At 40.3% G+C, this 27,893-nt stretch overlaps 3 protein-coding genes and 1 long non-coding RNA gene across 9 annotated transcripts; 2 read left to right on the top strand and 2 right to left on the bottom strand.

Moving 5' to 3' along the window:
• Window positions 1-57: 57 nt before the first annotated feature.
• nubpl (nucleotide binding protein-like) lies at window positions 58-5,358 on the bottom strand. Of its 3 annotated transcripts, XM_030718545.1 has the most exons (12): window positions 4,731-4,881; window positions 4,478-4,620; window positions 4,182-4,326; window positions 3,636-3,670; window positions 3,264-3,354; window positions 3,140-3,179; window positions 2,961-3,051; window positions 2,791-2,884; window positions 2,548-2,633; window positions 2,346-2,466; window positions 1,569-1,651; window positions 58-1,360 (listed from the first exon to the last, which is right to left on the bottom strand). In XM_030718545.1, the coding sequence occupies exons 2-12, from the start codon at window positions 4,481-4,483 to the stop codon at window positions 1,298-1,300; spliced, it is 855 nt and encodes a 284-aa protein (XP_030574405.1). In that variant the 5' UTR covers window positions 4,484-4,620; window positions 4,731-4,881; the 3' UTR covers window positions 58-1,297. The 3 variants fall into 3 exon arrangements, with proteins under 3 accessions (XP_030574405.1, XP_030574406.1, XP_030574404.1); XM_030718546.1 differs by lacking the exon at window positions 4,478-4,620 and having other exon boundaries at window positions 4,731-4,877; XM_030718544.1 differs by lacking the exons at window positions 4,478-4,620; window positions 4,731-4,881 and adding an exon at window positions 5,198-5,358 and having other exon boundaries at window positions 787-1,360.
• Window positions 5,150-8,153, top strand: LOC115772353 (D-aminoacyl-tRNA deacylase 2-like). 2 transcript variants are annotated; one of them, XM_030718549.1, is made up of 4 exons: window positions 5,150-5,285; window positions 5,800-5,965; window positions 6,809-6,878; window positions 6,985-8,153. In XM_030718549.1, the coding sequence occupies exons 2-4, from the start codon at window positions 5,855-5,857 to the stop codon at window positions 7,308-7,310; spliced, it is 507 nt and encodes a 168-aa protein (XP_030574409.1). In that variant the 5' UTR covers window positions 5,150-5,285; window positions 5,800-5,854; the 3' UTR covers window positions 7,311-8,153. The 2 variants fall into 2 exon arrangements, with proteins under 2 accessions (XP_030574409.1, XP_030574407.1); XM_030718547.1 differs by having other exon boundaries at window positions 5,150-5,400.
• Window positions 8,154-8,797: 644 nt separating this feature from the next.
• On the bottom strand, window positions 8,798-10,491 carry LOC115772356 (uncharacterized). The gene is made up of 3 exons (XR_004019037.1): window positions 9,563-10,491; window positions 9,152-9,200; window positions 8,798-9,008 (listed from the first exon to the last, which is right to left on the bottom strand). It is a non-coding gene; the product is annotated as an uncharacterized LOC115772356 (long non-coding RNA).
• On the top strand, window positions 9,861-27,104 carry LOC115772351 (uncharacterized). 3 transcript variants are annotated; one of them, XM_030718542.1, is made up of 19 exons: window positions 9,861-9,973; window positions 13,093-13,216; window positions 14,336-14,472; window positions 14,566-14,735; window positions 15,342-15,537; window positions 15,792-16,039; window positions 16,129-16,214; window positions 16,350-16,411; window positions 17,584-17,822; window positions 18,501-18,690; window positions 18,777-18,818; window positions 18,923-19,043; window positions 21,418-21,559; window positions 21,642-21,788; window positions 22,203-22,308; window positions 23,112-23,707; window positions 23,804-23,921; window positions 24,153-24,222; window positions 25,923-27,102. In XM_030718542.1, the coding sequence occupies exons 2-19, from the start codon at window positions 13,093-13,095 to the stop codon at window positions 26,249-26,251; spliced, it is 3,123 nt and encodes a 1,040-aa protein (XP_030574402.1). In that variant the 5' UTR covers window positions 9,861-9,973; the 3' UTR covers window positions 26,252-27,102. The 3 variants fall into 3 exon arrangements, with proteins under 3 accessions (XP_030574402.1, XP_030574403.1, XP_030574401.1); XM_030718543.1 differs by lacking the exon at window positions 9,861-9,973 and adding an exon at window positions 12,314-12,536 and having other exon boundaries at window positions 23,822-23,921; window positions 25,923-27,104; XM_030718541.1 differs by lacking the exon at window positions 9,861-9,973 and adding an exon at window positions 12,314-12,536.
• Window positions 27,105-27,893: the final 789 nt, after the last annotated feature.

The following is a 27,893-nucleotide window of genomic DNA, read 5'->3' as shown; positions in this document are numbered from 1 at the left end:
CCTACTCTATTTCTGCAGCAAAAGTAACTGTAAATGACGACCAAGAGACACAAAATGACACCATGAAGACAGAAGACAATCTCAGAGACATTAAATGACCCAAAGAGACATTAAGCAACATGAAAAAAGGATACAAAATGACCTCAGACACACAAATGACACCACATGGAGACACAATGAGAAACAAAACAGCAAAAAGACACAGAACAAACTCAGAGAACCACAGAACAATTTCAAGGAGACAAAAATTTGACACACATGACCGCCCGCCCAAAATCTCTGCCGACACACAGACACTCTAAATGATTCCTAAAGTAATGTGCAATGCATTAGTTTCTCTGCCACCCCAGCGTGTCCGGTCTCAGCCTGACCTTCCCTAAAAAAACTGTCGAAGTGAACCCTGACAGTGTGACGAGGGAGCCTGTGCACAGAAACCACAAACACAACACAAAATAACAGCCAAGACTACAGAGTGGCCACAGGAAACGCTTTAGACAGCTCCCACAGACCAACAAAGACAGAATAAATATCTTTGTTAGAAATCACCGTGCACATTTATTCAAAATGCACACAGCGCTCTCTGCTGGTTATTGATGGAACTGCATAAACCAGCTGAAAAAGAACATTCAGGTCATTGTTTTTTAGCCAGGCTTTCGCCTTTTCTTCGAAGGCACTTTCAGACAGCAAGGGCCTGTTTCAGTGAAATATCGATAAGTATAGGATCTACAAATGCTATTCTGTCTAAAATGAGAGCAATATTTTGCAGAGGTGAAATATCTGATTGTTTTATTACTTTGTTTCCACTATGCTGAAAAACACACAAGTAAAAACATTTACAAACAAAATCCCACTCAATGTTAAAGTGCCTTAAAAGCACCATGAAGGGTCTGCTGTGGTGATTTGGCTCTATACAAATCACTGTGGATACTATGATGCAGAAAACTAACCAAATAATATGAAATACATTTGTCCACATTTTGCAGGATAATAAAAAAGATTTCCTTCAACAAAAGAACAGAAGTATTACATGACTGTCTACTATTGCTGTTACTTCAGTAGCTATTATGCTGCCATTTAGGGCCACCAGCATGCGACTAGATCAAAAAAAGGTTAAGACATTATGTAGCACTGTTTTACAAAATACTGTCAGAGAATATACAATAAAAATACTCTTACACTATTGACAAGAACTGAGATTCTTTTGTGCGTTATGACAGCAGATGGGGCTGTGCATTCGTCTGTGTACACGTCGTAGAGCGTCTACATGTGTCGACCAGCTGACTTCATCTTGAAGCTGTCAACTGCTGACTTGCTGTAATCTCTGGACCACAGCAGACGCCACCTTCCTGTACGCAGCCGCCTAGACAGTGAAAGTAAAATGAAGTTATACGCAGAAAGAATACATAAGTAGAACATGATTGCTGTTGTGTTATGTACTTCCAGTGAATGTTTTCCTGACAAAATGAACATCATTTTAAATGTGAAGTCTTTTCATACTATGTTGTTTAATTCTAAAAAAAGAAAAAAAAAAAGAAAAAAGAATAAAACAAATATTTAAAAATAGAGACCTCGGGGCTGTCGGGAGAGGAGACGACCACTGGCTGCCCTCTGTCTGACGTCTCTCTGATGTTTATGTGGAGAGGGATGTCACCTGGAGAAAGAGACGCATGTATGAAATCTTTTCAGAAGCCGAAAATCAAAAGCTTGGCTTTGTTTTCATGTGAAATGGTTCAAAAAAAACATCTCATAAAAATCATCTAGAGAGAATGAAAAGAAATTTGTGCCCGCAATGAGACACATCCCCGTCGCTGGATTCATTTCAGATATGGGAGTGATGAAGGGAGGCAAAAAGCTTTTTCTGTGTTGCTTTAAAAAAAAAAAAAAATTCCCACTTTCTAGGCAGGTTTTGGTTCTATAGTGACTTATTAATTAAAACATAGCCACTAGAGGCATTTGTACAAAAGAAAAAAAAAAAAGTGATAGATGACCAAAGTGAAATGGATGTCTACCACAATGTGGATAAAATTGTGTGACGTGAAGGGACAGAGAAAAAAAAACAGACTGATGTGACAGGCAAATGTCCTTGAAAGCTGTGCCATAATTTAAAAGTGGGGTTTATTTTTGATTAGTTATACAGACACAATCAGCCCTCCTCCCCGCACCTGCCCACTTACATCAAGAACATATTAAAGAGAGAAAAAGATTATGGTAAGTTAGGACTATCCAGGGAGTGCAGAGAGCACTGCTGAGTTCACGGTGTGAGGCTGTTGTGGCAAATTTAAAATAAAACGTTCCGTGAGGACAAAGCTCCGTGTTGAACGTAGAAATAAAAGTGATCATCCAACCTAAAAACGTGACTCCCAGAGTGTCTGCGAGCTGTCGGGCCCCATCAGAGCCGAAGATGTGGGTCTGATGGTTGCATTTGGGGCACTGGAAGACACTCATGTTCTGAACCAGACCCAGAACCTGCAGGAAAGAGAACGCTCTTTCATTCATCCATCCAACTTGTTTTTTTTTTTTACACTGACACAAACATAAACACATTACCGGCACGTTCACTTTCTTGAACATCTCAGCTCCTCTGCGAGCATCCAGCAGAGCAATGTCCTGCGGCGTCGACACAATAACTGCACCTGTACAAGTCAAACATCACATGACCCAGCTTAACTTTGCACTAAACATGTTATTTACTTCTGCAGGCTCCAACAGTGAGGACATTTTCTTACAGTAAGACCTTTTTTTTTTTTTTGTAAAACAACATTCATATTCAGTGATGTGTGACAAACCCACCTGCTATGGGGATGTTCTGGGTGATTGACAGCTGGACGTCTCCTGTCCCAGGAGGCATGTCCACTACCAAATAGTCCAGTGACCCCCAGTCCACCTACAATCACAAAACTGCTTCATCAGCTTCCTTTAAATAAAAGCAAAGCAGACACACCAGTCTAAACTGTTCTCACCTGTCTGAGCAGTTTCTCTATAGCAGACATCACCATGAGCCCCCGCCACACTATCGGAGCCACATCCTCAACCAGAAAACCCATAGACATGCTGACAGAGAAGAACAGGAATCAGGACACCGATATAATTTAGGGTTATAAATCATATAGACATGCTGTAATGTTGAGATCTGTCTCACCAAGGAACCCCATAGTTGGTGAGGGGGATCATGCAATTATCTGGAAGAAATGTACAAACAGCCGAAATCAGTTTTCTGTTATAGAGTGTTAACATAAATATCAGAAACCTTAAACTAGCCATACTGTCACTGAGCTCCGGGTTTCCTTTCAGGTTCATCAGTTTGGGAATCGATGGACCAAAGACATCGGCGTCCAACAGGCCAACCGACTTTGACTGAGAGAGAGAAAAAAAATTCAGAGAGTACAGATCTGAGGAGGAGAGGAGACACTGACAGCTGACTGTCAATATGACAGTTTCAGAAGTCAAAATGGTTTAAAGTTATCTTCAGAGGTCACTCCAACCCATTTGAAGCTATCCACTAAGATATCATAGGAATCTTACAATGGGGATTACACATGGATCTGTGTTGTAAATCTCTAAGGTTGTGTCTTTTTAGCTGAAGTTATTTACAACTACAGAATCTAAAATATATGATGATAAAGCAGATTGCTTACCGGGTCATTGGCCATTAATCCAAGAGCCAAATTCACTGGGATGACAGAAAAACAGATATCAAATACTCCCTGGAACTGCTAAAATGTCAGGTTACCTGAAATGTGTTAATGTGTTTCTTTCATTATTTTTCTATTTAAAAGTCTTTTGTGCACATGCAGAAAATTCTGACTTCTGGAGTAAAAAGTATTTGATATTATATCCAAAATGTTTTCTTGTAAGCAAAATTTAGTGGAAAACATTGCAATAGCAGATGAAATATACGTCACCAATTATTTTTCCATTTCAGAACCTTATTCTTCCTGTTTTTGGCATTTTTTTTTAATTATAAACTTCTGTAATTGCTAAGCATCATTAAAAGACTGCCTACCAGCCTCTAAAGACTAGCCACATGATTTATTCTGGAAATTCTTCAAACTCTAAACAGTTGAAAGGAATTCATTCAAAAGTATCAATTTTATATTCAGAAAGGTTTAGATATAATAGCTCTGAGAGAAAATTGACAGTGAAAGCATTCTCCGTGTTTTAGCATGAAGTCTACTGAGTACCTGCAGTAGTGGACTTCCCAACACCACCTTTTCCAGAGGCCACAACGATGACCTGTTTGACCCCTGTGATGGGCTTCTGTTTGGGAAGACCTCGGGCCATCTGCTGCCTCTGCCTCTCCTGTAACGCCTTACTGTCCACTGACCTCTGTAACACAACAAAGTCGTAAATAATGTAAACAATCAAAAAGTTTAGAGTTCGTGATTAACAGGTTTCAATTTCTGGGCTGACTGGAAGACTTTTACCACTGCTCCAGTTATCTTGCTCTCAAATTGCAGTTAAATACATATTTGCTTACATGCATAAATATGTGCCACTCCAAACACTGTCACGTTTACCAAAATAAATATGATGGATCACATTCATGCTGAGTTTACAGGCAGAGAACAGTGCTGACACTGTGGTCTTTGATAAGGAGACAGGCTGGTAAACTGACGAAATCTGAAATGTAATTTGGTTTGAACAATAAATATAAATAATAATTCAAAAAACCCTATACCATCCTTGTCACGAGAAATACAGAACAGAGACTGCCGAGTCAAACTACATACTATTATTGCTGCTGACACATTTTAGAGGCAAAATGCATGAACAATAAGATCATGATGTTATTGGTTCATAATAATATTACAGTAACACTGTATATGTTCCTATCCATCACATATACAGCTATTATACAGACATAAATATTGCTGTCGTTTTAAATCCAACAGTCAAGTATTTACAAATTCAAGAAAGACTTCCGGCTTAAAGTTTCAAAATTATCTTTACGTGAACTAGATGTGCGTATAACAGCTAAAGTTTATAACCCTACAGTGAAGAACAACATTTAATGAAGTTAAAAAAAAACAAAAAAACAAAACTATGTTCAGGATTTCTCTATTCCCTCAGTTTATTTTACCATTGTGGCTTTTATTTTGAACACGTTATTTCCGCTGTTGCTGCTCATTTCCGTTTAGCTTATCACCAACACAAAGCTAACTTAAGCTGCACGCAGAGAAACACATAGAAAGGTTACCTGGCAGCGTTTAAGCAGCACACAGCACGCAGCTCCATGCTTTATTCCGCTCCCCGTTCGTGAAACCGAAGGTTTATAAATGGATACTGTGAGTAAATGGGACAGTCTGCTGTATGTGAACAGGGCCATGTTTAGCTGTTTGGATCCTCCTCAGGTCGAGAGCCTGGTACGCCTCATAGTTGCGCAAATCGCGCATGTTCTTGGTGGGTGGGAGTTATCTTAAGCCTGCTTGTAATTTAGTTTGAAACATTAAAAATGTGCATTTAAAGAGAACTTGTGTATCAATCTGACCTATTGTTGATCCTGCTGAAGTGTTCTTTGAGTACTGAAAATTTCATTTAAAGACAAGAAAATAAGCCAAGAAATGCGGAGAAAAAAACATGTGGGCGATGGGCGGTGTGCGAAAATAATGCGCAGTCGTGAACATTTTTGAGCAATTTCATTGGACGTTGACACGGAAGTGGGTTTAAGAGTTATATTTTCCTCTCATTCATTGAACATTTATTTCTCCCAGGTATTAGTGAGGTGTGGGGTGTTTTGGGAGCGGGTTAATTGATATTAAACTTGTTAACCAGTGCCTCCTCGACTGCTATCCTCTGAAGCATCGTTTTGAAAAGTGGACACAAAAGTCAAGAGAGAAGCTAAAACCTGTCAGAAATGACTGAGAAAGTCTGCACTCCGGTGGCCCGGACGGTACTGCAGCAGTGTTTGCAGGCCAGGCTGCAGGTGAAACCAGCAGATGAACACTCAGAAGCTCAGTTTGTCCAGGTGAGAGACGTCATCTGCGTCTACACTGCAGGTATAAACCAATCATTACTGGAGTGGTGGCAATATTGATGAATACTGTAGAAAGAAAAAGAATTTTGAGCTTTGGGTAATGAAAGACAATTTCAGTAAATTACACAAAAAGTGGAAGTTCAAGTTATAAAGTTTAAGTCAGACTAATAATGTTAAAAAAAAATACGCCACACAAATTAGCTTGGCTGTGGCTCGGGAGGGAGAGCAGGTCATCTACTAATAGGAAAGGTTAGTGGTTCGATTTCTGGCTGGTCCAGTCTGCATGCCAAAGTATCTTTGGGCAAAATACTGAACCCCAAGTTGCTCTCCAATGCAACCGTCGGAGTGTGAATGTTTGATAGTAAGCGCTTAGCTGTATGAATGGGTGAATCCAAACGTGTTGTTTGAAGCACTTTGAGTGCTCAGCTAAGGGAAAAGCACTATATAAGAACTATCAATTTGCCACAAGTGTAACAAATAAGTCACAAGAAAAGTAAAAGGGGCAAGTTAGAGTGCTGGAACTCAAAATGAGATTGATAATGAAAGAAAGAAATGAAAGAAAACGGGGAAATAATCTACAGGAAATTATGATGAAAGTAAAATGCCAACATTAAACAAAGATATTAGGTAAATATTAACAGTTTGCTTAATACAAAATTAACACCAATTACAATTCCAGAAATGCAAGGTAATGAATATATTAATGCGTTTTGTGTATGTTGCACAATATGGTGAGAAAATGGTTAAAATTACACGGAGAAATATAACTTACTTAATGTTTGGTGCTTATCGCTGATTGTATTCAACATTGCTGCTTTTTTTCTTTACTCTCAGATTGACAGAGGAATGGTGATCTACATCTGCTTCTTCAAAGGAGCCACAGATGACATCCTCCCCAAGATGGGTCAATTAACGTTTTTTTATTTTTTTGATCTAAATACTGAAGCCCCTCCTGCCTGTGAATCCCTCCATAGGAGATATAAATGTGGTGTCCTCCTCTTTCTGTCCAGTGTCCACGCTGTTGAACCTGCGGCTGTGTGAGTCGGCTTCCGGGAAGATGCTGTCGGTGCTGGAGCTTCCTGGCAGTTTGCTGATCGTCCCTCAGGCCACGCTGGGAGGAAAGGCCAAAGGCAGGGCCATGCAGTACCACAACAACATCAGCAAGGAGGATGGGCTGCAACTCTACAGTGCTTTTGTTTCTCTCTGTGAGAAGGACCTGACCGCTGCTGCAGCTGGGAGCAGTGCTGATGTGACAGTCAAACACGGGACCTATGGTAATAGACAAGTGCTGAAGCTTGACACCAATGGACCATACACACATCTGATGGAGTTCTGAAGCTGAGCTCGGCATTTAAAGACATCTGAGAGTCCAGATGTCATATTATTGTCCATGTGTCTACCAATAAAAGACAGAATTTGTCAGTTGTTTGTGTAATCAACCAAAACTGGATTGTCAGCTAAGTGAAACATTTCCAGCGGCAATTCTAGAGGCTTTTGGGGGCCTGGGTAAAAAATGTCAGCAGGCCCCTTCAACCTACGTTCACCAGTATGTTATAAATTATCTGAAACCAACAAAAAAAAATGTGCACTGAAGTTGGGTACATCAAAGCCACCACAGCTGAACGCACTAGGCTGCTCTTCTAGTTAAGTTAACTAATATTAAGCTGCATCCCCACAGGAAGTGATTCACAGTCGTGTGGTGATCAGAGAACTTACAAAGTCACTTACATGTGGTGACTATGGGCTGGCAACATGAAGTAAGCAGGACCCAAGATAAACTTTTCTCAACTTCCAGGCAAGTGATTGAAGCAGCTACCAGTGACAGTGCAGGACTCTGGTTACTGACACATGGTGTGGTAAACTAAATATAATGGAGGGTTATCAAGGCAACTGGTAGGGGTGGATGGATAGATCAAAATCAAAAACCGTGTCGACACACACATTGGTATTGGAATCAGGTAACTATTAGTGTGCTGTGATCAAACACCTTTCAGTTTTTCTCAGTTTCCCATTTCATCAAAAATCAAACATGTTATGGAATTAGGCAATGAAAATTTGAAATAGAAATAGTAAAACTGCCAACATTTTTATCAACATTTAAAGGTACAGTAATTAATTTTGGAGGTTATACAAAAACAAAACAAAAAAAGAATATTGCATTCATACATTATTTGATCCCCTGCATTTATTTGTATGCCTCACATACAAATAAATGAACAGTCTTGTTTAAATGGTACTTCAATAAAATTATAGTTTTATTGGTTTTATCAACCAAAAATCCAGAAAAATAATTTGGTTTGCACGTCACCCAGGGGAAAAGGTATTTGGTCACCTACAACCCAGCCACAATTCTGGCTCCCACAGATTGACAATGTACCCATGTGACCCACAGATTTCAATCAAACAATTAATAAATTGATTGATTGTTTGATTGATGAATTAATCAATTCATCAAATTACAAATACACCTGATCTCTTCCATTCCAACCTTTCCACCACCATAGGGGACCAAAGAGACCAAAAGGCTATAAAAGGCCATCAGGGACAAGACTGGAGACGTACAAAAGGCTGGAATGGGCTGCAAGACCATCAGCAAGAAGCTTGGTGAGAAGGTCACCACTTTTGGTATGATTATTTAGAAAAAAATAAAAATAAAATCAAGATCAGTTGCCCATGGTCAGGAGCACCATACAAGCTCTCGCTGGATGAGGTGAGGATGATCATGAGAAAGGGTGGATCAGCCCAAAATTACACAAGTGGAACTTGTTACTGCCTTCATGAACGTGTCTCATAGACATTAATCAAGCAGCTTTAAGGGTTCAATAGGAAACTTTAATGTATTTGATCCACAATGAAATTACATAGTTTCATAGAAATTTACACCAAATTTCTTCAACTGCCTCACTAACTGCTATTATATTGCATATTCTCATTATTGTATTGCAGTACATGTACAAGGAAAACCTCATGTACCACGATAATGTGAATGTATGAGATGTGTTGGCTTCCTGAAACATCCTGTCTGCTCCGGTCTCTGAAATTCAAATGCATAAAGGATAATAACAGTTAATAACTTAAATAAAACCTGAACAAAGGAAAAAGAATCAGTGATCAGAGTTCTAATACAGTCATTGATTAAATGTGTGCTTAAAGAGCTTTAAAATGAGTGTTTGATACCACGTTGTTTGTATATTTTTCCTGTTTCTCGTTTTCTCTCCTCTGATTTCTGTGAAATGGAAAAACAAGAAGAAAAACAAAAAGAAAAATGATAATAAATGATATCAGCAGATAGAAGAACTGTTCATTTGAGGAGGAGTTGTTACAATAATATAAAAAAAAACACAACTTCCTTTTGTAAGAGGAGAGTTACCAGGCATGTTTCTTCCCTTCTCCAAAATTTCCTTTGATTCTCCTCGATTATTTAACTGTTTATCACTGGTAAATGACTTGATATATATGTAAAGACAGAACAAGTAACAGCAACAAGAAAGCTAAAACTGGATCATGTTTGAGCTCAAGGTCAGGTAAATAATAAGAGCTGGTGAATTTGATTAAAATAAATAAAACAAAGTCCTTTGCAGCTCATACCTCAGTCCCAACTTTGACAGCTCAAACAGTGTGATGAAGCATTCAGAGGATGAGTTTGCTGATTTAAATCACTACATTTCTGTAAAAAAATTTTCTTCAGTGTCTAAATCAGAGGGGAAAGTCCGACTGAGAACCTGTTGAAGAATCATGGGATTTACATTTTCTTTAACACCATGTAACTGAGTATCAGCTGCCTGTAAATGAAGGATGTGTTTCAAAATAAGCTGTTAGTAACTCATTCAGGATGATTTTATGGCCAAAATATAATCAACTGTATGCCATAACTGGGACTCAGACACTGAAATAACAACAACTGAACAGCTGAGAGCCACCTGTTTAACTTTATCTGCAGTCAGTTCTGGAGAGGGTCAATAAAATCAGCCCGGAGTAACATCAACTATACCGGGACAGGTAACCAAACCACCTCATCTGCCCCACCGAAATAAATCCGAGGGGCTTTTTTAAGTTTTAACCTCAGTGCTACCCTCTATGTTAGCTAATATGCAGGTAGCTAATGTTCTCTAAGCTAACTCCACCGCCACAATCTCACATTTCTGAATAAAAACTACAAATAAAGCAATTACCTTCGTTATATCCTACCAGAATAATTTTACGGAACTGGTAACGGCATGAATGAAGCATATTTAACAGAAACAAATACAGTGCTTATCTTAGAGAAGCGGTGCCGTCCAGCAGGAAAAAAAAAAAAAAGTGGGGGAAAAAGGCGTTTGCCGCTGATGTTTTTTACTATCTGGGTAACTTCATCACAAACTGTCTAAATTAAAAGAATTACCGATCATGCTTTCTATAAGGCAAACAGTATGGGGCTATTATAGCCCCATAGTTAAGTAAATTGCTATTTATTGCCTGGATTATTGAAAAGCCTCCTACTATAACCCAGTGGTACAAAGAAAATTTTAAGATATTGCCGTTAGAGAACAATGATGATGGTTTTATGAAGCTATGGCGACCTCTAGTGGAATAATAATTCATTTGTAGTCCAAAGTGCTCATAAAGACCTTAGCGTCGCTGCTGTGATACAAAGCACTTTGACACTGTAACAAATGTGTAGTTAGTCTCAGTACTAACGCACTGTCAGAAATGTTGGCAGCATTTACCTGCATCCTTGAGCCTACATTATTTGTTTTTTTTCAGTGAAGTGAATGCCTGCAAAGCGGTTCCATGGTGTGATGGTTAGTACGCTGGGTTTTGAATCCAGTCATCAGAGCTCAAATCTCAGTGGAACTGAGAACCACAGTGCTCATCATTACACTCATCTGCAAGTGGCACAGGCATGGGTGCTTCTTGTATCAGTACAGATTAATCCAATCTCATTACACGCCCATAATAAAATCAAACCTTAAAGAAAGCATGCAGTAGCTGAGCAAAACAGTTTGAAAATTGAGAAAAAGAGCCTGTAGCCAAATGCAAATCTGACAAACCCATATTTTATTCACAAAAGTACATAAAAATCTATCAAATGTTTAAACTAAGACATTTTATTATTTCATAGCAAATGTTACTTCATTTTAAACTTAATGGCAGCACCATGCCTCAAAAGAAAATTGGGATGGGGCAATAATAAGCTGGAAATGTAAGCAGCACTAAGAGAAACAACTGGAGAAACGTTTTGCGACTAACTGGGTGAACTGGCAACAGGTCAGTAATATGACTGGTATAAAAAGAGCATGTTTAGACAGGCAGTGTACTGAAGGCAGTGGAGATGGGTAGAGGTTCACAAATTTGCAAATAAATACATAAATAAACAAATTAAAAAACTGCATCTACAAATTGTAGAACAGTTTCAGAATAATGCCCAAGTATTGGATGTATGTGATCATCAGGCCCTCGGGCAGCACTGCATTAAAAAAAAAAAAAAAACATAATTCTGTCATGTAAATTACTGCAGGATCTCAGGAACACTTCCCGAAATTAGTCTCTGTGTGGTGATCCTGGCTCTGTGACCCAGTATTTTCTGTTTTGGGCTTTGATTTCTATTATCAATTAAACATTTGAGATGTTTTCTGATACGTTTGTGAATAAAATATGGGTTCATGAGATTTCCAGATCATTGTCTTCTGTTATTTATATTTTACATGGCATCCCAATATCTTCAGCACTGGGTGGTTATTAAAATGCATTCAAATTTACCATACTGATGATGCATTCACTACATAAATCATGCTCCTCACTTGCAATGGGGGTGGGGGGGGGGTGGAGTCAGGTGGGGATTCGTGTCTCTCTGTACATTGCCACTGCTGTAATTTAAAGTTTGTCCGCCCTCAGTGGCTTTTGTTCCCAAGCAGCACCTCTGCCTAGGACCCTTGAGGGCTGGAGAAGGTGGTTGCATTATATAATTTGAAGACTTGGGCTTCAAATGAGAGAGAACAATGTCTCCTCCGAAGTGCCAGGTGGCGCTCTTGCATCTTTTGGGGAACGGAAGTAAGCAGAACTCAGTAAGCTTGGGTTACAGCAGCTTTTGCAACCTGTGTCAAACCGTTTTACAGTCAAAGGACAAGTATGTTCCGGTAAACTTCCGGTAAAGACTTTTTCCGTGAAAACAAAACTATTAAAAATGCAAACAAACGACTACCTGTCAGTCACTGTAACCAAGATAACAGTTTTAATTGTCTCTTGTTTACACCCGCTAAAAAAAAATAAATAAATAAAAATTGTCGCTTTTTTGAGATTAAAAAAACTTCATTTTGAGCAACCTTTATTTTGAAATTATCCACACCGGAACATACTAGGATGTTGCTGCAGGCTTAAATTTGCACGGAGCCAAACGCCACATTTAGCTACTAATTTACCCTTAAATGCATTTCTTTAAAGCACGTCTAACAATTCAGGAAAGTGAAAGAAATGGCCGTGATTGTGTGAAGAAATCTGTGGACGAACTGACAGCAGAATTTGAATTGAAAGTTGGAACCGGTGTAACGAGGATTTGTGTCGACTAGACGGCAGATGTTCTAAGGTGGGGAAGCGTCTGCTCATTTCACGATGTTTGTAGAAAGGACATAACACTAACAATATTGGGTTTTGTGTGCTTTATTATCTTTGTGTATGTGTGCACAACAAAAATGGGTCTAAGAACAGGATTGACAGTATTTTTTATCACAAACGTCGCGGTTTTTACTATTAGAGCTTTTCTAAATTAATTGTTAGGAGGGGCAACTAATTCCAGTCGGCTTTATTTAATTGCTAAAATCTTTTATTGCTTGACCGTTTACATTTGCAGTACTTTATAAAACACTGAGGCCTAATATTGCTCAGTCTGTAATACATTTTATTGGTTATAATTTATTGCAGCAAATGCAAGGTGGCCCTGTACTCATATATTGCGTTCCTCTGATATTAATCACACATTTGAGAACCTGAGGAAATCCCAGTTATTAAAGTATTGTTTTTCTTTGAAAAATGTCAACATTACAGCAGTTGCTAATTATTAAACTAATCATTGTGTGAGAGTGAATGTTTTAACTCCCCTTTCTTCATCACTGTGTTTTTGTTTGTCACCTTTTCACCCACAGATGCCCTCTTATGCTTTTCTGGATAGTCTGGAGAATTATTTGAGGACAAGAAAGTTTCCTGTAAATACGTCAAAAAACTTAAAGAAGCTGATTAATAATGCCAGTAAACACTTCATCTACAAAGGTACTTTAGATCTTACACAAACAAAACATTTCTCAATGTTTGTGAGCATCAGACAGAGTTGAGCAATAGTATGCTGGCCATGGGTAAACTAACCCACAAGTGTAATGTTGTAAAATGTACATCTAATGTCCACAAACTTTCCTAGTTTTACAACATTATGACACATTATAATTTATGTTTCCACAGTGATAAAATCTATTAATCTTATTGCAGGTTGCAACTGAGAAGCTTGTTTGTAAGTGTGTGTGTGTGTGTGCATACGTTAGTAAAAAAAAAAATTATAAAAAAATAAACTATAATTATATAACCAAAACTTTGGTAAAACCTAAATATACATTAAAGTGTGCATGTTATAGTAATTTAAATAGCCATCAACTGAAGTTGTGACTGTGACAGCAGCTTTGACTTGTCTGAAATGTTTGTGTGTTGTGTTGTGTTGTAGAGACATCAGCTGCAGTTTAGCTAGAGCTGTGCTCATTTTAGTGTAATACCAATATGAACCTGCTTTGTTGCAGTTTAACCTTTATTTAATCAGGTAGTCATTAGTAACACATTATTATTTGAAAGCCTACAAGGTAACTTACCCCATAATGAGATGTGCACCTCCCTGGAACGGTAACTGCACGTTGTGTCGACGCAGCCTGCAACAACTGTCGTTGGCCCGTTCAGCACCGTTTCCTCCTGTGCATTTCCAGCTACTTTTTCACTGCAGTTTGTAAATTTATCAGTGAGCAAATAACAATCATGGCCTCAGCACAAAGGAATAATAATCATAGCATCGATATAAGGACTCACACATGTCAGCAAATTCCCAGAGGGAGATTCCCAAAGCTATCAGAATGAATATGAGGGAGTGTAAAACTGAAGAGGAAAAACTTGCAGGACAAATATGTCTGCTTCTACAAAAAAATAAAAAAATAAACTGACCACAACAAAAACTGGACCAGGAAGGGGAAAAAAAATCCCAGCATTTTATTTGTTTCTATCATGGTTGTCACGACATATAAAACACTGGGATACAACAAAGGTTAAGAATTAACCAATAAAACACCACGTAGAAGCACGAATGCTAGCAACAGTGTCAGCCATCTATGTATGTAATATTGTTGAATCCTCCAGACGGCTGTTTGTGGCGGTCTTACCGAGGCCGCCTTCTCCGTGTCGTTAGGAGTGACGAAGAAGTGCGTGACATCCTGATACAGTATCACGATAATAACAACCATGCTGGCTGGGGTCGGGCAGTGAAGGAAATACTGGTGAGTTACGATGATGTGTTTTTGATAATGTAACAGTTAAGAATAATGAAGGCTATTCACAGAAAACTGTTGTGAATCCTGATGTCCATCCAGCTGATGTTTTACTGGGTTGGAGTGACCAAGGCTGTGAAGAAATGGATAAAAGCGTGTGCTGTTTGCCAGAAGCAAGCTCCTACCAAACCATCCGAGCCACGCGTTCAGTTTTGCCTGGTTTATGGTTGTGATGCCTCCAGTTACATACACCCCGAGCTCAGCTTCCACAGGTCAGGTACCACATTTGAAATGTTTTTGAGAAAAAAAAAATCAGAGGCTTTTTTTGTGGAAGGTTTTGTCTGATTATCAGATGAATAAATTATGTTCTTTATGGTTAGTATTACAGACTTGGCTCACTTTTCTCCGACCTAAACCATGCAATTGGTATATTGAAAAAAGGATGAATAACTGAAACAGCCCAGCTGTCATAGGGCGAGAGGCTAACACAGAGACACAGACAGCCATTCACACTCACATTAACACCGATGGGTAATTTAGAAGCACCAATCAACCTAACCCCACTAACTGCATGTCTTTGGGACTGTGGGAGGAAACTGGATTTCAGGCAGTGCTTTAAAAACAAATAGATGTATTTCGATTGGTTTGTCACGTTATGAGCCAAACAGAATTCCATTGTAATTCAGTCAAAGCTACCGCTATAGCTACAGCTAAGTATTGATGGAACAGTTATATCACTGTATTTTCTAAAGTGCATTTACTGAGAACTATAGTGGACCTAAAATTGAGCCTTTTGGTACACCACAGGTAGACTTGGCTTTACTTCAGCTTTGTCTATAAGGTCTTCAAAACAAAACTGCCCTTTCTGTATCACGCAGGTTTCCAAAGAAAGCCGAGCAGCGTCAGAAGTGGCTGGCAGTGGCTCAGAGGGATGAAGGCTCACTGCGCTCAAGCTCCTACATCTGCTCCCGACACTTTGACCCATCCTGTTTCACCCAGAATGAGGAGGGTCAGCTGACGCTATCATCAGATGCTGTACCAACTATCACGCCTGATACAGCACAGGAAGATGAGGTGACACTATGAAGACCTCACACAGTTCAAATGAGATACACTCTGCACTGCATATTGGGGATATTTGGATTCCAAAAGACTGAGACCACAATAAAAATCTATGCGCTGTAGATGTCTGCATCTACAGCGCATAAAGAAGCTTTAGCATGATTAGGCGTCCATGCTTTTTCCCCATTCAGTCCTGCAGAGGTCTGCTGAGTGTTGACTTGAGTTAGTTACTCAGACCTGATCAGGTAAACCTCTTTGGTTTTCAGGTGCCCATCCCTTCAGATGAGGAAGCCCGTTCCAACACACTGGAAGACTTCCTCTCGGCTGCTGCTAGTTCACAAACCAAACACCCCTCTCATCCAGCCACTGATCAATCTGAAACATCTATGGAACTGCAGGAACACCAGTACTGCTCATCAGCTCCAGACTCCACCACAGTCCAGACAGTGAAGGAGCACACAAGGAGGAAGACCGTCATTGAGGCAACCTTCATGATTTACGATCATATCACCAGGCAGGTGTTTGATGACCTGACAACTTTACGTGCTCGTGAAATATTATTTTTTTAAAGGTTGATTTAATTTGTTACTTTGTATTCTCCAGGTACCTGAGCCACAGGATTTTACCTATGCAAAGCAAGAAAAGAAGAAGTGCCTTAAGAAGGATGGCTAAGCGCTTTGGCCTAATAGGTCAGTTGGTTAACACAGCCGCATTGCTCAGTTTATTTGACTGCTTTAACGCTCCAAAAAGAACACATTCAAGTATTTATAGTGAGGCTGAAATGCTCATAGTCAAACTTCAGAATCATGTCTCTTCATTTTAAGATGGAGTGCTGATGTACACACGAGTTTCTCCACCTCTCAGAGTGCCCCGCAGCAGAGAGGAGGTAATTACCAGATTATAATTTTCAAATAAAGACTGTTTTGTAGTGGTGGTCAGTGCAAGTTTCTGATTGGAAAAACAGCAGTGTAAGAGCAGGAACTTCATGAAGCTTTACTTTAACTACAGGTCAAATGCTTTATTTAATACTTGCAGAAGCTAACAGCAATGAAGATTCATTCAACATTTATAAATGCAATCAAACAAAAATGATCAATGAATAATTTCATCTGACACTCATCTTCCTACCAACTCGTCTTCTCACAAATCGCTGGGATTTTGTGAAGCATGGCTGGATGAAAGATGAGCTCAAAGGCACCTGTCCTCAGCTCTGGCAGGTTCTCCCATGGAAAAGGAGAAAGGTTCTTTTATGCAGGTTGTGACCCTGTATGGACCACTCGGCTTAGACACCTTTGCAAGCACAAGAAAAGGTTGTGGTTTTTTTTGCATTTTTGGCCACAGCGGCTTTTATCGCCAGTGGGGAGAGAGACAGGAAATGGGGGAAAGAAACAGGGGAAGACACGCGGGCAAATTGGCGATGGGCCGGGACTCGAACCCACACCGCAACGCGGCATATGCATGTGGTCGCTGGCTTCACCACTAAGCCACCCAGGCGCCCAAAAAGGTTGTTTTTTGTTTTTTCTCTGTAGGCTTTAGCACTACTTCCTTGCTTGCATTTTATTGGACCCAGCACTGAGGTGTCCTTATTTAGTTGGAGGAAGCATCTTGAGTGCTACAAAATCCAGGACTTTTCTGCTACTCTTAACATTCCTATTTGCACATCTTTCCTCAGCCCATATTTCAACGACCAATCAGACTGAGAAGCGTGGCATTGCATGACAAATGCATGATCGTTTAGGTAACTGTTACCACTGGTTCATTTCCATAAGCAGTTTAGGACACAACATAATGGTCTCACAAACATGTGTGGAATAGTATTGAGCTATTGTATTTGCTGCTGCAACTTGAAAACAATGAACAGCTTTCATTATTTCACACAACAGCACAGGACAACACAACTCCATGTCGGGGCGGGGGGGCTTAGATGGCCTTTCCCCTTTCAAAACAATCTGTGAGAATTTTTCCTTCAGCATCAGTTCCTCTAAAAAAAAGAAGGAAATCAAAATACTGCCAATCATCCATGCTGTGATAACCAACTGGGTTTCCTTTTGACCTCAGGTAAACTCAATCCTGCAGGAATTCCACGATAACAAGGGCCACTATGGTCAGGGGATCTGCCAGCGAGAAATGGGAAAGCACTTTTACTGGGCCACCATGACCCGAGACCTGACTAATTGGATCAACAACTGCCAAACCTGCCTTAACAGAACCAAGAGGAAGTGGATGCGCTGCAGTGTTCTTGCATGCACAAACTGCTGTGGACCGGTAGAAAGACGCCTGGGCCTCACCTTCCATAAGTATGAATCACTTTCTTGATTAGCTGTTTCCTGCTTATACTGCAAAGCTGAGCAGAGAAATGACTGGGATTAATAAATGAATAAAAAGATGGCTTCACAGTCAAAAAGTAAAAGCTTTAGGATTTCTGTGGTAAAACATAGTGCAGTTGATCCTCTTCTGGTGAGTTTAGTGTGCATATTATGCTTTCTGTTTGCTTATTTCTGTTGTTTTGTCATATATATGATCATATATATGCAGCTCAGTGCAGGAAAAAAAAACAGGTAAAGCACATTTACAACATATAAGCAGTATAGCTTATATTTATACCAGGTGCATTTTGAAGGTTGTCAATCAGAAATTGGGGTTTTAGTGAGGTTACTGATCAGCTGTTTTTTTTTTTTGTTAGTTTGTTTTTTACCCAGAGGATGAACCAAGGGTCTGCATAAAGAGCCACTGAGCCAGTAAAACACTAATAAGGATGTTTTTTTGGTTTTTGTTTTATACCATTCAATCAATTTTGGTGCATTTGGCTGAATCTGATTATTATACTCCAGAATTTATGTTGTTTTTGCAGCAGAAGGATAGCCCGTTTCACTTGCCTTGACAGATGGACAGATGCTTTGACATGTTATTTTCTGGCTACTTCCCGCAATCCCCCAAATAAAATTACTCCTTTTCATTAATATATTTTACTCCAGGTTTCCTCTTCACAATGCGACCCTGTTCGCTCAGTGGTTGAAGGCTACCGGCCGTTCAAACTGGCATCCTCGGCTCAGATCTTCTATTTGTTCAATCCATTTCACTGAGGACTGTTTCAACCGTAGTGGGGAGGTCATCGCCCTAAATCCAACTGCTGTACCCACACTCATGGTCCACAGTGACTCAGCAGTGAGCATGAAAGTTACTTAGTATTATTAAAGCAGCAGTATCTCCACTAGCCAAACTCTAATAACTGGTCTGTGTTTCCCCCATAGGGGCCATCCAGAGGTCTGATCCAGCCTGCAGTGGGAAAGGAGGTATGTCAGTTTGTCAGTTTGACAAAATTGTATTTGTCGCACTGATTTGTGGCCCTTGAATACAACTGTTTGTCTACACATGATCTACATCTCTTTGTGAGCAGGCCATTTTTGCCAAGTATGATGCTGTGGAGCTCTACCTTACCAAACGCACTTATCCACCTGGACTGAACTATGTAGAAAAGAACACCTTCAGAAGGTTCTGCAAGAAGTTTGTCATTAAAGGTTCGTACAATATTTTTCTGTTTACAGCACAGCCAAAAATACTAATAATACACACATATAGTGCATAGATACAGCTGATGTCCCATCCATCCACTTTCTTCTGCTTATCCGGGCCGGGTCGTGGGGGCAGCAGCCTAAGGAGAGAAGCCCAGGCCTCCCTCTCCGCATCCAACTCCACCAGCTCACCCGGGGAGGGACCCCAAGGCGTTCCCAGGCCAGCCGAGAGATATAATCTCTCCACCATGTCGTGGGTCTGCCCCAGGGTCTCGTCCCAGTGGGACGTGCCTGAAACACCTCACCTGAGAGGTGCCCTGGAGGCATCCTAGTCAGGTGCCCGAGCCACCTCGACTGGCTCCTTTTGATGTGGAGGAGCAGCAGCTCTACTCTGAGCCCCTCCCAAATGACTGCACTCTTCATCCTATCTCTAAGGGAGAGGCCAGCCACCCTTCAGAGGAAGCTCATTTCTGCTGCTTGTATTCGCAATCCTATTCTTTCGGTCACTATCCAGACCTCATGACCATAGGTGAGGGTAGAGACGTAGATCAACCGGTAAATCGACAGCTTTGCCTTTACACTCAGCTCCCTCTTCACCACAACAGATTGGTGCAGCATTCGCATCACTGCAGATGCAGCCCCAATCCGTCTGTCGATCTCCAATTCTCTTCTCTGATCACTCGTGAATAAGACCCCGAGATACTTGAACTCCTCCACCTGGGGCAATAACTCGTCCCTGAGTCAGAATGGGCACTCCAACTTTTTCCAGCTGAGGACCATGGCCTCAAGCTTAGAGGTGCTGATTCTCATGCCATTTGCTTCACACTCGGCTGTGAACCGTTCCACTGCGAGCTGAGGCCACCAAGGCAGAAGCTTTCCGCCACTTGGCTACGCCTAGAAATTCTGTCCATAAAAATTATGAACAGTATCGGACAAAGGGCAGCCCTGGCGAAGTCCAACACCCACAGGAAACGAGTCCGTATTGCCAGCAATACGGACCAAGCTCTCACTGCAGTTGTACAGGGACTGAATGGCCCACAATAACGGGCCAAAGACCCCATACTCCCACAGCACGTCCCACAGGATACCCCTGGGGACGCAGTTGAATGCCTTTTCCAAGTCCACAAAACACATGTAGACCGGATAGGCACATAGGTCCTATTGTCCATGCCCATAATTTTCCTTTGATCTTTACCCTGAGGTCAAAGTCGCTGAGATCCAAACTCATCCAAGATTTTTAGTCTAATCTAGAGGTCACTGGCCATCTTTTGTGTAAATTTGGTATGAATCGGAGTGGTGGTTTTGCAGTAATATTGTTAACAAACAGACAGACAAACATACCAAAAACAATTCCCCGTTCCTCCCTCCAGGGGGGGGGGCACAAACTTTAGTGAAGGGTCCTGTGGACCTGAAAGCTCCTGGTGAAACATCAGGCTGGTCTGCATTGCTCTTGTAGCATTTACCTTGAATGTGCTTGTGGAATTTTTCCCCCTTTCACATCAAACCAATTTTCTCTTTTCTTGCCTCTCTTTAATGTACTATATATATTGATACAAAACAACATGAATATTTCTACTTAAACATGTGGAATGACTCATAAGATCACTTGTGATACTATCCAAAGGCTTGACATATCAGTATAATCCACGTATTTATTACTATATTTATGGTAAATATATGGCACTTTTGCTTTCTTGTGGACTAATTAAAACACTTCGCAGGTATCAGGTATCAAGTTTCTAAGTTTAGCAAGAATTCATCTCTTTTCATTTTAAACCAAAGGCATGCAGGTATGCCTGACAAAACCTTTAATTTCAGCTCATTTCAGGGAGACAAAGTCAATATTTTATACAATACACTGCATTGTATAAAATATTGTACAACAGGGAGAAAATCCCTTAAAATTCCCTAAATAATGAGCCTGTTATGCTAATTTCCAACTTCATATTTTTATTCTTGGGCTCAACTAGAGTATCTTTGTATGATTCACAGTTTAAAATAATGCTCGTTTATCTTATAATGGACTTTGATGTATTCAGTCAGTTTGTACACAGTCTGAAACATGGTGTTTTTTTAGCCCCTCTCCCTTTAAGGTCAGTCCGTTAAGCCAGTTGTTTTCTGATTTGCTGCCTTCACAATCAGAAGGTTTAATAAAAAATATCTGATCATTTGCTGTTCAAGTTCAATCCTGTGGACTACAGTCCATCTGGTACTGAATTTATCTTCAAAAATCCAAATGTAATAATACAATATACACAATGTCTTCTGTGGGAATAACTCTGCTCAAACATAACTGGAAAAAAAAGTTTGTTTCAGATCAGTTACAGCTCTGTTACTGTCCTGTAACACCTTTTTTTGATTTCGTTCCACTACTTCCCAGACGGTGTGCTCCACATGGGGAGGGGAGATCGAATGCGTTTGGTTCTGAGGAACAGGCAGCAGGTTGAAACTGCACTGCTGGACTATCACAACGATCTGAACCACCTCGACGTCAACAAGTGTCTCAGACTGCTAAACGAGAGGTTTCCTTTCCTGCTGTTTCTTGTTAGCAAGACGTTTCAGTCGGAATCATCAACACGATCTCAGGTCTGAGCTCTCTCACAGGTACTTCTGGAAAACCATGAGGCCTGATGTTGTCCAGTGGATCAACAACTGCTCTCAGTGCAGCATGAAGAAGAGGAAGAAACCAAATAACCAAGCAGAGGCAATGGGATCAGCGGTTCAACTGCAAGCATCTCATGACTTAGACGGGTATTTTCTGTCAAAGCAGCAATTTTTCTTTAAATACATACATTTATTGTCCTGTAAGGTTTTCATTTTGATTGTTTTTTTTTTTTTTTAAACTGCCTGTTTTTTAACTGATATTGATGTCCATGAATATTATGTTACTCCATTATCTCCAGATAACCATGGTTATATTCTCATTATTGTACAAGCAGCATTAGCAGTCATATTTCTAATTCAGTGGTCTGCAGAGAAAAGCTGTGTAGTTAAAGCTGAAGTGAAGCTTTCTAGATTGACAATCCTGGGATGTAAAGATATTTGGAGCTACAGTATATGGGCATTGATCCCAGTATTACGTGTTAGCAGTGCTAAGAATAACACTGTTGAGACTAACTACTTACTTACATTACTAAACTCTTGTTTCTTTCTGCACGTTGGCAGTGTGAATGAAGGCGACACTGATAGCTGCAGTTCTAATGGTGATGAAGGTAGGGGGAGTGATAGTGGCGCAGAGGGGCCGCTGGCAGTGACTTCCAAGGACACAGTGGTAGGTTTCCAAAACCTCACTTCCTTTAGTGACCGCTTGAGACTGGCTCAAAAATGAGTCAGCATTAAAAAGCATTTTTACAGCCTCGTACACAAACAGTTTAGTTCTCTTTGGATAATTTCTGCCTTCATAAGAATTGCATAATGGTTCATTCTTTTTTCCCATCCATTTGGATACTTGTAGCTTCTGGCTCCAAAGAAACATGTTGTCAGCCATAATGCTAATATTGAGGATTCCAGAAAGCAATTGGTGATGTCACAGTCTCTGATGTCTGCTAACAATGTTTTTTCTACTGCCCTTGAGTGGCAAATAAAAAAAAACAACAACAAAAAAAAACTGTTCAGCTGGTCTTGGTCTTAGTTTTTCTTGTGTTGGAGCTGTGAAATTATTGGGCTGGTCATCAGCTGCTCAGCTTTTAGATAGGCGTGCAACTCAAAAAGTTTTGAACTGGTAAATTCCACAACATCTGAGATTATGGTAGAAGTCCCAGAGAGAGAAAAAAAAATCTATTTTGGGGGCAAAGTCTGCAAACTTTTTAAGCATTTTTAAATAAGATTTGACAGATGACTATATGCACCTTTTATGAAATGGAAGCTATTTAGATACCAGAGCCCAGATGCATTTTAGGATGGCTGTTGGGTAGCAAGAGTTGCTTCTAGAAGGACAAAATATTCACAACCATTCAGGCTCATGTAAAGAACTAGCCTGTGTGGTGCAACCTCCTCAGTCAGGTTCTGTTTAAGTTACAAAGTTTGAACTGCTGCACTGCTGAACTCTCCTTCTGTCTCCCATCTCAATCCTAGGATGAACCTTCTTCCCTTTTGTCCTCCCAGACTGTAATTCCCAACAACCCTCAGCCCAGAATTCCCATCCTCCTCCACCTGAAAAGGCCCATCAACTTACAGCCCAGCTCTCCCAACATCCCTTTTGTCACAAAGCTCTTGCCTGTGAAGACAGAGGCTCCTTCACATTTTAAAGTACAGAAGGATCCTAAAGGCTCAGAGGGACAAACTTGCATCCAAATTCAGGTAAATCCCCATCTAAAGAAGCCCACTCAACCTCAAGAGCAGAAAAAAACAAGTAGCCTTCAGGGCAACACTGGGATACAACACTGCATCCAAGCACAGGTTGTTTCAGACCAACGTGCTCCATTGGAGCAGATTCAGCCTCCGAGGCAAAACAGCGCTCCAGAGGCAAATACATCAACGCAAATCAGTCAGCGCAGTGCCCAGCGCCCAGTGAAGAAGACAAGAGTTCTGGAGGCAAACTATTCAGTCAAGACGAGCTCTAGCTGTGGTCTGGAGCCTGTGATGGCCCTGAGCACCAAACCCTGGCCTGTCTTCACCATCGGTAACGCTGCTCTGGAACAGGCAGCAAAACCCCCTCCTGAGGCTGACAGGTGCACGACAAAATCTCTTTAGAGCTATTTCAACTCATTCATAGCCTGATTTTGGTAATGATTATATTTGTCATCTATATTTGTTTGTCTGAGCAGCTCAGCTGTTTTCCATAGGTCCATCAGGCTTCAGGCCCGAACTGTCGTTCAGCAGTGTAGCCATGCGAAGGTTAAGATCAAACCTGCTCTAGATGGGACAGACGCTCAGTGGGCAGAGGTGGGTGATTTTGTTGCCCTATTCATTATATATAAAAAAATTATATATAGTATAACAGCCTAAAAGAAAAGGACCTGATGTGTGCACATTATTCTTATAAATAATGGAACCTAAATACTCTTTTACTTGATATTAGCAAAACATTATTTTTTTGAGAGTTTTTGTGTTATTTTTTAATCCTACAAAGCACCTAATTATCATTACACTGACGCTGTGCCCCCCTCTCCTCAGATTCAGCAGGGATTAGTTGTGTACGTGTGTTTCTTTCATGGAGCCACTGAGGATGTGACACACGACATGGGTGAGTTACTCCTGCACACGTCAGCCGGCTCACAGTAGCTAATAATGTCACCAGCAAACAGTAATAGCAGCCTAATATATTAATATAAATTAACTACTGAAAGTTGCTCACCTTGAAATCCTTGTACAGATCTAGAAATTTGTCTTTGTGTTGCTTGTACAAGTTTTACATGTTTCTTGATTTTGTTCAAAACGCTGTTTGACACTGCATTCTGGCTCCAACACTGAATACATACACTCACTGGCCACTTTGTTAAGTACACATATTCTAATCTAATCAGCCAATCACATGACAGCAGGTCTTTGCATTGGGGCATGTAAGCATGGTCAAGATGACCTGTTGAAGTTTAAATTGAACATCAGAATTAGGAAGAAAAGTGCTTTATGTGACTTATGTGACCCCCACAGCCATCTCTAGGCTTTACAGAGAATGGTCCAAAAATGAGAAAATATCCAGTGCAGTAGTTCTCTGGGTGAAAAGGCTTTGTTGATATCAGAGGTCAGAGGAGAATAACCAGACAGCTTCAACTAATGGGAAGGCAATGGTAAGGTATGCAGAAGAGCATCTCTGACCACACAGCATATAAAACCTTGAAGCAGATGGGTTACAGCAGCAGAAGACCACACCGGGTGCCACTCCTGTCAGCTGAGAACAGGAACCAATTCGCACAGACTCACCAAAATCTGGTAATGCCAAGGCGTACCTAATAAAGTGGCCAGTGAGCATATACTACATACATAAACTTTTTTTTTAAACTTGTGTACCTGTTGCTGCAACTATTCCAAATGGTTTTGTCCAGTATTTCCCACATCAAAAGCTCCTTCCTTATAAAAATAGTATGGTAGGTGAATATTATACATAAACTGCAGCACTTATTCAGATTCATTTTATACAAACTTTGGTGATAGTTAAGCTATGTACAGGTGAACACGTGAAACAAATGCAAACAGAGAATGCAACATCGCATTCCCAGGAGGATGGGATTTATAATCTTTATTTAAAAAAAACATATGGATGTTAATAATCACCGTTTGTGCGACAATGTTCGTGCAAAGTTTCACTCAGATTGGCTCAGCTGTTAAGGAGATAGGGTGCATACATGCTACAGTCATTATAGTGAGATATGTATCATATTTCTTCTAATATTTTAAAGCAGATTGTTCACAATGATTTTAGTGACCTGCAGTCAAAGAGAAAATAGAATAAAAATATCAGTCTGCACTGAGAGCTAATCTTGCTTCTGTTGCAAACAGTTGCTGTAACATCTCAGAGTGAGATTTTAAAGCCAAATCAGCAACCCAGTAATAACTCAGTCATGTGTACACAGTGTGAGTGGACATGAGACACCATGGGCTTTTTCAGCTAAGGTAGTTTGTCCAGGATCAGAAACAGAGACTTTGAGACTCTTCCTTCCTCTTCTGTCGCTTCACGTAACCACCTGCAGAAATGTTTTCACCCAAACCTCCTAACATCATATTCTGCACTAATCCTGTAACCCAGGTGCTGCAACATCACGTTACTGTGACAATCGACCATTCACATTCACATTTGCATCTATGGAAAATTAAGTTCAAAGACATGCACTTACTGGGGTTAATGTTAACACACTTATGAATTTATGTCTAAACAAACTAAGTTATGCCGAGTCAAGTTTGAAATCTGTTTTAGGCTTTGTCTTTTTTCCACTGTGTTCTCAACAGCCAACAAACTGATGACCACCAGGCTTTTCCGAAAAAACGCTGGCCACTCCGTGTCCCTGCTCGACCTTCCTGGGAGTATTTTATTTGTCCCCCAGGACTCCCTGCTCGGGAAGACTGCACCCAACAGAAGGATGCAGTACATAGGCGGATGTGAGCTGTGGTGGGGCGCCCAGCTCTTCTCAAACTTGGTCTCGGTCTGCAGAGAGCTCATGTCAGGCTCAGCAAAGTGCACAAGTGCAGGTGTAAAGGTAGAGCATGGACTCTATGGACAGAAACAAGAAATTTCCCTTACCTCTGTGGAACCGCTGACGGTGATGCTGGAGTTCTGAGGTACAGGATGTTCAGTACTGTGGATTTTCTTAAATCTCTAATGCAAAACTTTAACTAATTTTAAACTTATTTTCCTGTCTTTGACCAAATTCAATGAATACTTGCTCCTGTTCTGAGTTAGTCCTGAATATTTTTTTTGGCATGTTTGAAATCGTTGCCCAAAAAGATCCGAGGTGGTCTTGTAGCTGGTAGTGACCACCATGGCTGCATTAAAGAGAACTCACTTTTCTAGAGAGGTTTTACAAATATTAGACCTCCTGAAAATGAAAGACTAAAAACAGAACCTATTTGCATGTGATGGTGTTAATCCACTGCGATATTTGGCAGGATGGTGAGGTGCCAGCATTGTATCAGCTGTTAATAAACATGTGGTAGCAAGTTTGCACAGAATACAGTTGTCAGTTCACGCTAATCCTTCAGTAGAATCTACACAAAAAGACTCAAAACAGTTGGAAGTGTGCTCAGTGTTCCCCACAAATGTTCTGCATTAAGTTGTCAGGATTTTCTTTCATATTGTATAAATCACTGAAAAAATAAAAACAAAACTACATTCACTTTAAATGACTTTTAATTGAACCATAAAAGTAAAACAGATAACAAATGTAACCTTGATGCCCTGGAACATGTCAAAGGAGTTATTCTGTACAAGATCAAATAACCATTATAAACTAAAAGCTTTTTTTTAAGGTTAAAAAACTTGACCCAGTCATAATTTTTTAAGGCTGCTACACTGCAGGACATTTCTTGCTACAGTCAAAACTGTAAGTAATAATAATGTTTTTGTTTTTTTGTTGTTTTTGTTTTTTTTACAAAAAACATGAAACAGCGATTCAAGAATAAGCACTCTGAATTTAAACCAAAATATTACAGCACATCATTTCACTCCAGTGATGTGCGTCTTTGCAGTAACACACATGCATTTTCTTGTCCCAGCTTTTTTCATTTTCATGGTTTCGGGGCAGTTATTGATGTCAGCTCAGAGTCTCACTATTAAAACAAACAAACATTTTGGCCACTGCGCAGCTTTGATACAGCTGTTTGCCTGTTAGCTCATTTTGTTTTTCTCATCGTTTCCTGCCTTGGGTCACAGAAACTAAGAGATCTTCATTATAAAAATGAACCTGTACTAAAGTTTTTCAGCTCTTCAAAACTATTTTTTAAATTTTCATCCAGAAAGCAAAACTCATATGACAAAGCTCATAAACATCGGTCCCTGATTTGTGTATACCGTATTTTCCGGAGTATAAGTCGCACTTTTTTTCATAGTTTGGCTGGGGGTGCGACCTATACTCCGGAGCGACGTATATGTGACATTTATAACACATGAACCAAAATACTCCAGCCACTTGACATCTCCGTGAACTGCAGCTTTAAGGCAGTCTTGCGTAACCTGTGGGCGCAGTGGATGATGGATGGAGAGCACAGCTTAACGGCAACTGGGAGAATGCGCCACCCAACTTTCCTGGAAGTCATTGGATGGATCAAGAAAACATGGGCTTCAGTGACAACCAAACCATCCTGTTGGGATTCAGAAAGGCTGGAATAATTGGAACTGCAGCTGACGACGAGTCTGACTAACGCGACACAGAAGAGGAAGCGGCGCTTCGTCTACGGAGTGTACGGAATTGTTTAGAAGTGACA

This window comes from Archocentrus centrarchus, chromosome 22 (genome assembly GCF_007364275.1).
Source record: "Archocentrus centrarchus isolate MPI-CPG fArcCen1 chromosome 22, fArcCen1, whole genome shotgun sequence".
NCBI classification, from domain to species: domain Eukaryota; kingdom Metazoa; phylum Chordata; class Actinopteri; order Cichliformes; family Cichlidae; genus Archocentrus; species Archocentrus centrarchus.
The sequence above is the reverse complement of the archived record's forward strand: the minus strand, read 5'-3'. Positions and strand labels throughout refer to the sequence as shown.